General features: G+C 40.0%; 1 protein-coding gene across 2 annotated transcripts in view; it reads left to right on the top strand.

Moving 5' to 3' along the window:
- Window positions 1-1,672: 1,672 nt before the first annotated feature.
- The window catches only part of RAPGEF4 (Rap guanine nucleotide exchange factor 4), a 138,521-nt gene continuing 126,110 nt past the window's right edge, over window positions 1,673-14,083 (top strand). For both annotated transcript variants that reach the window (XM_079310294.1, XM_079310293.1), the window contains exons 1-3: window positions 1,673-1,928; window positions 11,409-11,551; window positions 12,642-12,730. In XM_079310294.1, the coding sequence (XP_079166420.1) occupies window positions 1,864-1,928; window positions 11,409-11,551; window positions 12,642-12,730 (297 nt within the window). In that variant the 5' untranslated portion in view covers window positions 1,673-1,863. The remainder of the gene's footprint in view (window positions 1,929-11,408; window positions 11,552-12,641; window positions 12,731-14,083) is intronic.

Genomic DNA, 14,083 nt, shown 5'->3' with positions numbered 1-14,083 from the left:
CGGGCCGGGCCGCGGCTCCCATCAATGCTTCTCATCAATGTTTCATAATGAAGTAGGAAATTAGTGAGTGTTATTGATTCATCTGTAATGTACGTACTGTGTTATTAATCACTCATTTGAATGAGAATTTAGAGCTCCTTTCCTTTCAAGCTCTGGTTCTACTGGCTCTCAAACACTCGCATATTGGCAAATGAATAGCATTGATTTTCCTCGAATAGATTGATTGCTTAGATGCCAAAAAATTACCTTTTTTCCCCCCCATGGACGATAGCAAAGGAAGAGCTGCAGCTTTGATCTCACTGACCGGTAGACTCTTCTATTCCTCTGGCATTCACATTAATTTTATTTATTTATTTATTTTTGAGGCAAAATGAAATAATTGCCTTTTGTGGCATTCTTCTATGCTATGCCCATTTCTTAACGGTATCCATTTAGCAAAAGGAGCCTTTAGATACATTTCCTCAGATTTTTCACCATACCGTTCAGTATCCTAATATTAAAAGTTATTTCTCTTAAAGTGCGAAAGAAGCTGTGGCAGCAAGGCAACCAACTAAAAGGCAGATGTGAAATACGAAGTAGCACACGTATTTAAGAAAATTACTTGGTACAACCAAAGAAATTGCAACAGAGGGCAGAGAAGACAGCCTACGGAGAAGTCTGAAAGGCACAGGCAGATGATCATAATTTGAATTAATCATTTGTCCCCACACTGTAGAGCAAAGATCAGTTCTGAGCCTGAAGGACGGCACAGTTTCAGTTTTACTTTGCTATCACCTACATGTAACCCCAAATATCCTGCTGAAATTCCTATAGCTTCCTACCCTTCTCAAAAGGTACTCGAGGCAATTTGTGTTGCCTATAAGTGACAGCTCATGATCATACACTGATTACTTGGAAGATACTATCTAGAACCTGAAACAATTTATAGAAAATATTCCATAGCAAATATTTAATGTAGAATTTGCAGAACAGGGAGACCTGCTGTTCTGCATTCCTTCCTCTCCTCGTCAGTTTTAAAATCATATATGCATTAGTACCATTAAAAACCCTGCTCTTTTCAGGCCACACTAACACCACAGAAGGGTGTGGGCGTGTTTCACTGTACACTGGGCTCACCTTTCTCATGCAATTTGTTGGGTTCCTTCCAAGTGTCAAATCCCCTTCACAGGCTGTACTGCCCAGCTCATAAGCTTCACGGGCGATGACAGGATGAGCAGCACACTGCAGGAAGTGTCCAGGAAAAATCCTGAAATGTAGATGCACTTCCACTCACCCACTCTGCGTTTATTTCTAGGGGCGGGTGGACGGGACAAACATACAGTGCTCTGGAGGGCCGATAAAATACTGAGCTGCTTATGTCAATTACAACGCTTGTATTGCCCCTCCAATTCAAACCAAGGCAAGGTGAAGCAAGGGCAGGGATCAGTGTGCCGGGTTCGGGTGCGGGCACTGCGGAGCTCACGAAAGGCGGAGGGGAACACCACCTTTTAAAAGGGGAGTGATTTCTTTCCTCCCCCTTCCCGGGCCGCTCCCTGCTGGCTGCGCTGAAGCAGGGCTGGGGTATCTCGGCGGCCGCAGGTCGCAGCCCGGCCGCAGGCGGACCCGTGAGGGAGCCGTGAGGGCGGCGGGGGGATCCGGGAGGGAGCCGTGAGGGCAGCGGGGAGATCCGGGAGGGAGCCGTGAGGGCGGCGGGCGGACCCGCTCTGCTCCGCTCCGCTCCGCCGCTGCGGCGCGGCCTGGGCGAGCCCATCGCGCCGTGCGCGCAGGGAGGGAGCGAGCACGGACGGACGGACGGGCCGACCGGCGCGCGGGCGGGGGGAGCCGCCGCCAGCCGGGTGCTCGGCAGCCTGATCCCGGTCCAACATGGTCGCCGCTCACGCCTCCCATTCCTCGTCCTCCGGCGAGTGGATCGCGTGCCTGGATAAAAGGTATCAGCATCTTCCCAGGAGCGGCTGCGGAGGGATGCTGTGTGTACGCATGTATGTATGTGTGTGTGTGTGTGTCTGCGCTGACATCCCCCACCCCGCTCTCCATCAAATCCTGCCTTACATAAGGAGCATGCAGGTGGGAAGCAAAACGCCTGGGGGATGCCAGGGCGGCGGGCAAGGACGAGGGCTGGAAATACTCCGGGCAGCGGAGGGACGGGCGGTCCCCATAGGGAGGATGCTGCTCCTCGCCGGGAGGATGCTGCACGTGGTGGAGGAGGGGGAGCCCCGGGGCGGGGAGAGGGCCTGGGGCTGCGGGCCGGGGCCCCGCCGTACCGGCCATGGCAGCCCCGCCGCGCTCTGCCCGCTCCCGCCCTCACCTGCCCTCACGGCGCCCCGGCGCCGGCCGCTGGCTCCCTGCGCTCGGCACACCGCCCCCGCCGCCCGCAGCCGCCCGGCACCGCCGCAGGGCGGGCGGCAAGGACGAGTGTCCCTCGTGCTGTCCCCGGGCTGCGGTCAGGGGCACCGCGAGGGTGGGAGGCGCGGCTGGCTGACCTGTGCTCAGAGGCGTGTGCGCGCTGCCAAAAATACCGGCAAATTGTTATTATTAAAAAAAAAAAAAATTGAAAATTCTCTGAAATGCTTTCTCTCTGGTGCTGCAGCCCAAAGTCTCGCAGTGTCGAGTCGCCCGGTGGGGTGGTTTGAACCCCCTTTGCTGTATTCATACCTTTCATTTCTGGATTAGTTCAGGAGTCATTTAATGTCTGAACACTCACTGTGGATCTTGTGGTCTAGGAATTTAGTTAACAAAAATGTAGACATAGATACTCTGTGCAGCTCAAAAACAAAGCTATCACAGCAAATTCCCTTAGGTGGTGCATGGCAGCTAGCTGAGCATCATGAGCCAGCTTTTGACAGGTGGTGCCATTTGGGGCTGTGCTGTGGAGAGAACTCTTTGTGCACACAGAAGAGACCTTCCTCTTCTCATAGTTTCTCCCTCTTTCAGGTAACTCCTAGTCTTGTTGGACTGCACTTCTGGTTAGGTTTCCCTCAACAGTGCAGGTGGCAAACTGTAAGTTAATGGAACTTTTGGGCTAGATGCTCTAGACACCTATCACAGACACTGATCCCCCTCTGTAATATGTGACTTAAGACTAACCTCTTAGAGATCAAATAATGGCCATAAATATTGAAAGCACTCATAAAGTAAATAGAAACAGAACTGTTGATGGTCTAGCTGTCTAAAATCCAAAGTTAGGCCTTTCTGTAAACTGACATTGAGCAAATGTGATTCAGATTGAAGCTACATAATATAGCAGCAACGTATTTCAATCAGGATTTGATTTTCTAGTTCTGGTATAACATGTATTTGAGATGCAAGATTTGTTTGCTTAGTAGTAAACAAGTAATCCCTTGTGAGCATACAGATAGACTAGAATAAAGAATTGATATTCTGAAAGAATTTTTGTAGAATAAATAGAGAAAATACTTGTCATCCTCTATAACCTTTAGTGATGTCAAAGATAATGGGATATAGATTTATAATCAGGCAATATTATGGATGCTGTTGCCTGATGATGCTATTTTATTTTAAAATATATTTTTGTGCAATTAAACTTATATTTACATACTTATATACATATACACTTACACACATAAATTTATGCTTTTTATTGCATTGCTTTTTATTTGTAATAAATCCATAGGAATATCACCATTTTCATGTAATTTGCATCTGAACAAAATCATGGCCATGCACTGCAGTTCTGGTTGGCTTGTGTTCTTCGTGTTTTCTCTCTGTACAGTGTGTGACTAAGCTGGTATGTGCTTGGATCAAGTCTGTGTGGGGATATAGCAGCAGAAGGCACTGCAGTGGATGTGGAAACTCAGAGCTGTATAGATATAGCCTAAGTGCTTTCTAGCACTCATGTGAGGGTGCAGTCTTCTGAGAGTGATGAATAACAAATTTGTCTTTCCACATCATGCACCTCATTTTCTAGTCCAGTGCAAAGGTGAAGTCTTTGATGAATAATAAAAAAGCCTTTTCCCTTCCATATTTTCTTAGAGAAACCAAAATAATTGTTAAGTTTGTAGGTCTGTGCATTTTATCAGATATGTGAATTCAGATTAAATCTTAGTGAGTGCAGGACTTGTATTTTAAACAAATTCAAGCTGTTTTATTCTTTGCTCCCTAGCTTAAGCATTTGCTGTATCAGTTTCCATTTGTTACATGTGATTGCAGTAAGTTACACACTTGTGCCACTGACAAGTATTAAGAGGAAGAGAAAGTGATTACCCCAGCATGTATAAACATTGTCATAACCCACCAGAGCAAGGCAGTAAGAGCACATGCCTTTTAGAGCATGATATATTCAAATTTAGTTGGTAGTCTTGTGTAGTAGCTGCACAATTGGTATGCTACATGTGCATCTGTAGGTTTTCTCTTTCACCAGATGATACTGGAAACATGTCTGAACTCTCATCACCTGAGTTCTTTCTGACATGTTGTTAGGATTTGATCTCTAGAATCCTATACTATGAACAGATTAAATTTCTTTTATAACATAGCTAAATATTCCAACAAAGGAATGAAAAAATGACAAACCAGCTAATTGAAATTGTGCCCTCAAAGTCAGGTGTTAACCAGATATTTTCCAAATACAAGTATTTTTCTTGTCTAACATGACATCTGTTTTTGTCTGCATCTCAATAATTTGCTGCATTTAACAAAGCTTATCATTGCAGTGATACTTTGTGCTGTATATTCTGCACTGTATTTGACATGATCAGTTACTATTTCTGCTGCTTTATCAATATCTGTGAATGTTTCCTGAACTGACTCTCTCTTTCATCTTTGAATTTACCAGTCATCAAAAGGCATGCAAATGTAAATCTGTAAAATTTATTTCATTGTTGCTGTAAATTTTAAATTTCTACTAGCTGTAACAGTGCAGATCCTAAGTCAGGAAAGGTGCATTTGGCATGGTGTTATTGGTTAATCGTGGTGGCCAGAGTTTTAACTGAAGGGGTATCATCACTTGCATATTGTTCAATTATGGATTTCATTTGCAGCATATCTCAGAATCTGTCTTCATATTAGAGTGCTTTTAATGTTTGTTATGAAGCTACAGTGCTGGTTAATGTAATTTCATCTGGATTTACTTCTGTCAAATGGAATTTTAACTGCTTTGAACTTCAATTGATGTTTATGAAATTTGGAGGTTTAATTCAATAAGATTTAGTCACATCTTGGTTACAAAGCATGCCTTATACATAAAGATTCTCACACATGAAAGAAAATAATTCTGCATTTTGATTTTTCTTGAATTATTCTGTCTTTCTAGACAACAAATGAAAAGAGTCTATTTCCTACTAGATCTATATTGTTCAGGTAGTGTATTTTTAATTTAAGTCTTTATGAATATAATTAGTTAATGAATTCTTTTGACATTACACTATATATACAGATCTAAAAATTGACCTTTTGGGAGGATACATAATTTATACATCAGGGTATGTAAAGAAATGTGCACATGTGGTTGCTCTGTTTAAGTCTCCAGTAAGTTTTCAGTGTATTGATAAAACTAAGTTAATTGAGTAGTATGATAATGAGGTAGGTAAAGGATTGTTCTCTGCATTTACCTTCTTTTGGTCATCACTAAAGAAGGGAGAACTCAACTATAACAAATTCTGTCTGACTGCAGGTGGTAGTTAGTCAGTCTGCATTTAACTGGCTGGTCATTGAGTACCTGTGTAGATCAGGATTATCTGCAGTATTTCTTGTGCCTTATGTAGCAGGGCCTGAGAGATTGTTACAGGGATTCTGAGTGTAGGTGACAGTAGTAATTTATTGAAAACTAAGCGTGAGCAATTTTATTTGTGTTGCTTTTTTCTTTCTTTTCCTGAACTCCAGAATGATTGGGGTGTGTAAGAGTCCTAGGGAACAGTGTTTAAATGAAATTCTATTTCTTGTTTGTCAGAAGAAATGAGAACTGGAATCCCAAAGTCTCTTAAAATGAGACATTCAAGAGAAAAGAATAGTAATTGGATTATTGTTTGAAAGCCTCATGATGAGGCTTTTCCCATAATAAGGGAAAAAAGGATATGAAATGTGAGTGTTGAAGACAGATTTGCTAATACTACAGTAGAAAGTGAAAAGTGCCTCTTGGTGGGAGTTAATTACCTTCTGTTGCCATTGAAGTAAACCCTTATCTGGAAACTAATTCAGATTAAAAGTAACTTCATTTATTAGCATTTAAGTGCCATACTACAGATCTAGGTTTGTTAGATCAGTGGTATTCCACTCTTGAAATTTCCTTTCTTGAAGAGAAATTGAAAGTCAAAGAAACTAACAGCATTGTGTGGAGGAGAGAATTTCACTATTGTCCTGGTCTCACTAAGGGTCCATGGTCTGTTGGTACTGATATTTTTCTGCGTCCTACAGCATTGTTTTTCTGCATGTCAGGAAAGGACAGAAGAAAGTACAGGGAGCATGGAGAAATGATCTGGTTTTAATCTGCTCTCCTTGGTTCTGTCTCCTTGCTCATGTTTCACAGCTGAATACATTAAAAAAAACTATTGAATTCACTACGTGGTCCATGGTAGTGGTTGCTGGTACTTCACAGCTCATAGTTCACATCTTTGCATTGATGCTTTGGTTTTAACCCAGCTATGAACTCGTTTTATTTGCCTGTTCTAGTGTTTTAGCTGTTTTCTAAAAACAGTCTCACCAGTGGAAGAAATAGATCCATCTGCTCATCTTTCGTGGGCTGTTCATTGCTGTCTGAATTGAAATACTGCTGTTTTAAGAAGTTATAAAGATCAAGGGAAGGAAATTCAATGCTTTCATTCAGTTAAAGCATGATTTGGGTTTTTGAACACATTTTATAGAAATAAACTTCTTAAAATTCTAGAAGCATCTTGGCAAAGAAGGTAAAACCACATATATTCTGTTTTTTCTTTCTTGAATGTGAAACTCACTATGAGAAAGAACCTTAAAAAGGACTTAATGGTAACAGGACGTAATAGGTAATAGTAGGATTCAGTTTACAGAAGCAAACAACAGGTCAACAGGTCTTTCATAGCATTCTATATAAACATTCAAATATTTAATCTTAAAACCATCAAAGCAGGTTCTTTTATAAAGCTGTGTATGCTACATGTGAGCAGAAATACTTTGCCCAGGTTTGGTATGTAAGAGTTATCCTCCGTTTGTATTTGAACTTGGGGTTTGAGTAGTTTGCATTTAAAAATACAAAAAAAAATTGTAGAATGGCTTGGGTTGGAAGGGACCTTAAAGAGTATCTTATTCCAACGCCTCTTGCCATGGGCAGACCACTAGACCAGGTTGCTCAGGGCCCTAGCCAGCCTGGCCTTGCACACTGCTAGAGACATCCATAGTCTCTCTGAACAAACTGTTCCCGTGCCTCACTGCCCTCAGAATTTAAAATTTATTCCTAATATCTAATTTCATCCTACTTTCTTGTAGTTTAAAACCATTGCCCCTTAACCTGTCTCTACATGTCTCATCCTTCTCCAGCTTTCCTGCAGGCCCTATTAGGTACTGAAAGGTGCTCTAAAATCTCCTTGGAGCCTTCTCTTCTCTCTCAGCCTGTGTTCATAGGAGAGGAGTTCCAGCCCTCTCATCACCTTCACATCCCTCCTCTGGACTTGCTTCAGCAGATTCATGTCCTTGTTATGTTGGGGGTTCCAGAGCTGAATGCAGTGGGGTCTCATGAGAGCAGAGTAGAAGGGGAGAATTATCTCCCTGGACCTGCTGGCCATGCTGCTTTTGGTCCTGCCCAGGATGTGGTTGGCTTTCAGGGCTGCAAGCACTGCTAGCTTGCGTTGAGCTTAACAGCCTTAGGAGCATAGATTTCAGGCAGATTTTCTTATAATTGCCTTTTGTAGGTAGTCAAGCAGACACTGTCAAGAAAATTGTTTTCTCTCTATAAAATACGGTCCTGAAATCTTCATATTCAAATTAGGAGGGGTAAAATAATATTTAAAAAAAGCCTTATTGACATAATTGAATAGAAATGTGTAACTAGCATTGATGCTGTCACTTGTATATGTATGCTCTTATGTTGTATTGAAAAAGCAGAAGATAGATGACATCTTGTGTGGAAAAACATTACTGCCAACTAATAACTTACTATGCTTTGAAGAGGGAAATTAGTAACATAAATAAGAAGGCATTTTGGTGTTATACAAAGCAGAAGGGCTTGTACGGTACAATAAAACATTATATCCTGAAAATAAATTACTCTTGCTTTTCATCCCTTCCTAATAATTTATTTGGTAGCCCTGCTTTGCAACTCTCAAAGTGCCCCCTTGGCTTTGGCTACAGTGAAGTGAGATGTCAGCACAGTTTGACTTAAATTTTATTTTAAACTGGGTGAGGTAGTCTAGGGAGAAGGTGCTTCACTGGGATGAAGTCAAGAAAGGTGGCCTTGCCTTAAAATGCTTTTACTCTAGCTCATAGATCTACCAAATGAGAACTGAAGAATCTTAATTGATTTAATATATTTGTTCATTTTTAGATTAACCTATGGTCCTAATTCCGTACATTGGTCTTGAGATTTCAGAAATGGGTACAGGACAGAAGCTTTAACAGAAAATCCTGTGGTAGCTGAAGACTCGCTGAAGTGTGTTTTTTGACTTTGTTTGCTCATGGATATGAGATTGTGACTCTGCAGCATCAGCAGTGAAGGGATACTCAAGGGACACTTCAATAGCATCGGCATCAATGTGACAGAGCAGAACAGAAATAGATCTGCGCCAGCAGTAGTTTGGCAAAGGAGGGCTAAGGTCAGTGAGATTGAATAGCAGTGATCACAGAGAACTTACTTTGGGTACTCTGATGAGGAATCTGGAAAAGTCTTCCCAGGGACTTTTGCAGATGTATTGGGAGTGTAGGGATGTTCCTTGAAATTGACTTTTGTGGCCTATCTTCATATTCTGGGGAATGGTTCTTTTCTGGATTAATACCATTGCCTTTTTTAAGTGTGACTACAGTGAAAATAAAGCTTGAATAATTCTCCATTTGCCATCAGCAGTACTTTTCTATTGAATAATTTATGTTCTAAGTACTATATTATAACATTAGCTATGTAAGTATTACTCCAAACTATGCTTTACAATAAACAAGTTTACTGTAAGATAGCTGTGATGAAGGAATAAATTTATGTTGTCCTGTCCTGTTTATGTTCCAGATTAGGCAGCTTGTACTTAGGAAACAGAAAGCAAAATTTGGTATCATAAATAGATTAATGTTAAGCTAATATTAATTAATGTCAAGTTAATGGTAATTGCAAGTTGCCATGATGATAATTTTATTAAAAAATGCTTTGTAGAAAGTAGTAAAACTTTACCTAAGTTTTGTGAGCCTGTGGCAAAGCAGTTAATTGAAAAAAAAGCATTGCCAATGTATATTTTTCTCAGTAAGTAATAATTGGCTTTCAAAACCAAATTAATTTCTATATATTATAAAAACTTAGCAGAAATGAGTTTGAGTGCTACTAGTACCACTGTTACACTGCAGTCAGAAATTTTACACAGGTAAAATTTCACGTGCTCCTAAGGAAAAGGGCCACCTCAGCTTGGGACATTATTAATTCCTTACTCCTTAACTCTGAAGACCTTTCCCAGGTGCTCTGAAAAAAATCCAAAGGCATCTTGTTGTCAAACAGGTTGAATCCTTGTTAGTTTTTATGAATAAGAATTCATTATCTTAACCAAACTGCTAAATCTTGAACTGGATGATTTTCTGAGAATGATCTCACCTTTTTTGACTTTTTGGGTTTTGCTGGGTCTTTTTTGAGAATGTGCAAATTAAGGTAGTTAGTGTTTCAAGAGTTAGTGTAGTTTGGGTAGGGATCTTGCATAAGTAAATCTGTTAGCAAGCTGCACCTCCTAATCTTCTTAAAAGGATTTTGACAGGAGAGTTAATGCTTATTAGTACGTGTCAGCTAGTGCACAGTCAAGAAAAAAAGAAATGCATGAAAATCTTACTTGAAATATTTCAAAAGAGAGCTATTGTAGTTGATTGTAGTTTGAAGTGGTAAGAGGATGTCACTGTGATGTAGAAGCAAATGCATACACCAGAGAATTATTATTCTCATCTGTAGTTAATAAGGGTAAATTGGAGTATAAATGAGGATAGAGATTTAATCCCTCCTAGACATAATTTAATAAGAAGGATGAGATACAGAGATTGAATGCAAGTAGGATCTGGATTTCTTTACTGAGACAAAGAATTTGATTCCTTAAAGTCTTTGATTTCAAAGAAGAATCTTTAAAAAATCTTCTTGGAAGGAGTGCTTACACTGTGGATATAACAATGAAGGGAATAAAGATACGTATTTGTGAACTTAGTATTTGTTCATTGTAGCTACCTAACTTCTGTTCATTATAAGCTCATCTACTGGTGAAAAGGACATTTTTGTCAGTAAAATTAACTAGCAACGTTTGAGTGAGTGATGGGTCTAATGATTACTAACAGTTGTCTCTTTTCCTGTTATGCCTTTGTACATGAATAATTTCTGCATCTGATCCAGCATGATGCCCTAGGAAAATTCTGTTTCTTTCAGTCCTTAGTGATTTGCCTATAGTCTGTTATAAAATGTTTTTTCTAATGCTGTCAGCTAGTGTTTGGCTTGCCTGCTGATTCATAATATTTGATAATCACATTTAGGGTGCACTACAGACCTAATTCACTTTATTTTCATAAAAATGTAGTAATATGCTGAATTGCTGGTCTATGTGCTACTTTGTTGTAGAGAGTTCTACAATTTTATTTTACTTGAAATCTTGGAGTTTTTTAAAAGGTGTTGCTGTCAAAGATTTTAAATATTTTAAACATTTGAATTAAAACTTGTGACTGTTAACAGTAAATTCTTGCTTGCATATTTAATTTGTGCAACACTAAGAGACAGAAACTTCATGAAACAGAATATACTTAAAGTTGTTCTTTCTTGCAAGTGAGAAGAAGAAAGTCAGTTTATAGTCAGTAAAATGCAGAAGAGAAGCTTGGATGTAGGAGTGACTTTTGGTATATAATGCTTTCCATTTAGCCAAATAGAGAACATCTGTTTTTGGCACTAATTCTGCAGACCTCGTGTGTGTTTGAACATCTGTTTGTTAATGTTTTCTCACAAACTTAAACCTACATATCATTCTAAGGCCTTTAGGATAAGGTCTGTGTCATCACATATACTTTTACAGTGATTCTGCATCAAGGCTTTGGTGCTAAATGGGCTTCTGAACACTGTCTGTGTTGAAATGATAAGAACCATGCTCAAGTGGATAAAGGGCAGTTATTAGGATGTCTTGGAAGTATCTCATTATGTTGTTGTAAAATGCATTTTACTTTGTTTATATTATGTTGTGTTATTTAATGCAAGCATTTGTAAGTTGGGTACATGCAGGTGGGGATGTTTCTCTCGTAAAGCCCTTAGAGTGTTGTCTTCTATTTTCTTGCAGGCCTTTGGAACGTTCTAGTGAAGATGTAGATATAATATTCACACGACTGAAAGAAGTGAAAGCTTTTGAGAAATTTCATCCAAACCTTCTCCAGCAGATATGTCTCTGTGGATATTATGAGAATCTGGAAAAAGGAATCACATGTAAGACAGCTTCATATGACTGTGTATTTTATGTAGATAAACTTGGGGGTTAGTCTGTGATTGTCTTTAGGATATCAGTGAGAGCAGAATCAGTGGAATGTTTACAGTCACAATCACGGGGCAAGGCAGGACTAAAGTGCTGCTTGCTCTACAAATGCAGTGTGTGGTGAATCTATGGTAACAAGGCATACAGCTGGATGTGAAACTCCCCTGTTCTGTTGAAAGATTACAAGCCAGTCATTGGACTTAAGCCTCATTGTCCCTCTGTCAATGTATTATTGATCGCTTTTGCCAGTGCTTTGTGCTGGGGCAAAGGTGTATCAGCAAGGCACATCACTGTCAGTGTGTGGTTTCCAGGCACCCTGGCTATAGTGTGTGGTTTCCAGGCACTCTGGCTAGCACAAGCCAGCCCTGCAGAGCTGCAAACTGCTGCCTGGTGCAACAGCTCAGGGCCTGCTCTGGCAGCCCATGGGACAGATGGAAGTGGACACCTGTGCTTGGTCTGTGAAGCTGAGATGGAAATAAGTGATTGTCCTATGATGGGAATGTGTACCAGGGGAATGGCTGATGAAAAGCTTTTATTAGTATTAGTAAAGTCTCAGAAACACCTCAGGTAAATCTGGCATGCAGCACTGGAGTTTGCTTAGAATATCAGGGATTTTGATACTCTGTAATCACGCAGTTGGAATGCCTGGACATCAGTCTTGCAGGTGCTGTTCAGCCAGAACTCTTACTGAATTCAGTGGTAGCTGTGTCTGCACTGGAAGATAATGACATTCATAGTATTGTTTGTTTAGTTTCTTTGGTTGATTAATTAACTAAGAGAACAGTAAAATAGAAGCAAAATGGGAAGAAGAGTGAAGCAGTTCTATATGCCTTCATTGTTTCCATAGTGTATTCACTAGTTTGCTAAAATATGTGCCTTCCAGTGTCATTGAAAATATTACTGTAATAGTAAATAATTAATCTCATATGGCAAATTGTGTAATGCCAATAGTGACTGCAGTATTGCAGTGATATGTGAGAAAATGTTTATTACTGTTGCTAACTTAAAGTGATAGCTCTTATTTAAAAGATTTCATCTTTCCAGTATTCCGTCAGGGTGATATTGGGACGAATTGGTATGCTGTCCTGACAGGATCACTGGATGTGAAGGTGTCTGATACAAGCAACCACCAGGTAAAACAGATTTTTCATTGCAACCATCCAGTCAGTAGTACAAACAAAGAATATAATTTACAGTGAGGCAGAAAATGACACATTCTGTACAGATATTTTGTCATATCACAAAGATGTATATTTTTCTCCGAGTCTCCTTTAGTCTCAGTTTTCTTTAGTCTAAGGAAGGCAAATCATGCCATTGGTTTCAAGAAACAGTAATGTAATGTTCTGGAAATGGTCTATATTTTAGTATGAAACAAGACTCCTCTGTATTTTCTAGTAGTGCTATTGAAATTGTGCTAAAGATTGGAGAGTTGTTAATTCATTCCCTAGAACTATTTTATTTCAGTTCTTGTTCAGAAAGTTCAAAGTGAACCCACTAATTGTGCAGTCTAATAACAGCATAACACAGTCTCCACTGCAGAAATGGGGAAGTATTGTAGAAATAGAAGACTACTTGCACTGCTGTCATGTTGGACTAAAAGCCTATAGGTAATACCTATTGAGTTTTAAGAAACAGAAGAACAAGTAAAATTCTCCCCAAATTTAAAGTGGTTTCTCAGTACCTTGGTGCTCCTGGATTTATTAAATTTAGAGTAAATAAAAATCCAAAAGGATGAGATACTTCTCCTAGTCTCCTGTCCATGTTGTCTAATGTCATGCTGACAAGTCATGTGCTTGCTGCTGTGAGCTTAGTCTTCTGGGAAGGCATCCTGTCCATTCCCTGCTGCCATGTTTAAGATCAGTGATTGTCCCAGCATGGGATTGTGCCTCTGGTAAGGGACTCACTGTGCCTTCACATGAGTAATATAGCTACCCAGGACCTGATAGAGAACACTACCCATTTTCCCCACTGGGAGTGAATACAGCATATGTAGGGGATAGTGGTGGTATATTCTTTGCCCAGAGTTTGTCTGATTGAGGAAAGTTTTTTTGCTCATAGCAGAAATTGGATTTTTTTTTTCATTTTGTTGAGCATTGCATCACCATTGAAATTGGGTCAGAATACAAGTGAAGGCAGTGTGTGAATACTGAGTCTTTTTACTTCTGCAGTAGAACAGTAGATGCAAAAGGAACTTCTTTCATTTTATTTTTAGCAACCTCTTCACTGTACTAAGTAGAGATTGATTGAGAGTATAATTAGCTTAATTTGAGCAATTCTTGGCATGGCCCGGCTGTCATTGGTATTGTCACAATTTGGAACAGTACTGGACCCTTAAGAGACCCTTTTCTGTACAGGTCTAAAGCAATCAGGATTTTCTGGTGTTTGCCAAAAGATGGCACTGCACCGTTGTGAAAAATCAATGATCTTTACTCAGAAAGTAATATATCTGCACAATCTGGATGTTAAATTAGGAATCTTTTTGGAGT

This window comes from Erithacus rubecula (genome assembly GCF_903797595.1).
Source record: "Erithacus rubecula genome assembly, chromosome: 8".
Classification (NCBI taxonomy): domain Eukaryota; kingdom Metazoa; phylum Chordata; class Aves; order Passeriformes; family Muscicapidae; genus Erithacus; species Erithacus rubecula.
This window is presented reverse-complemented; position numbering and strand designations above follow the sequence as displayed.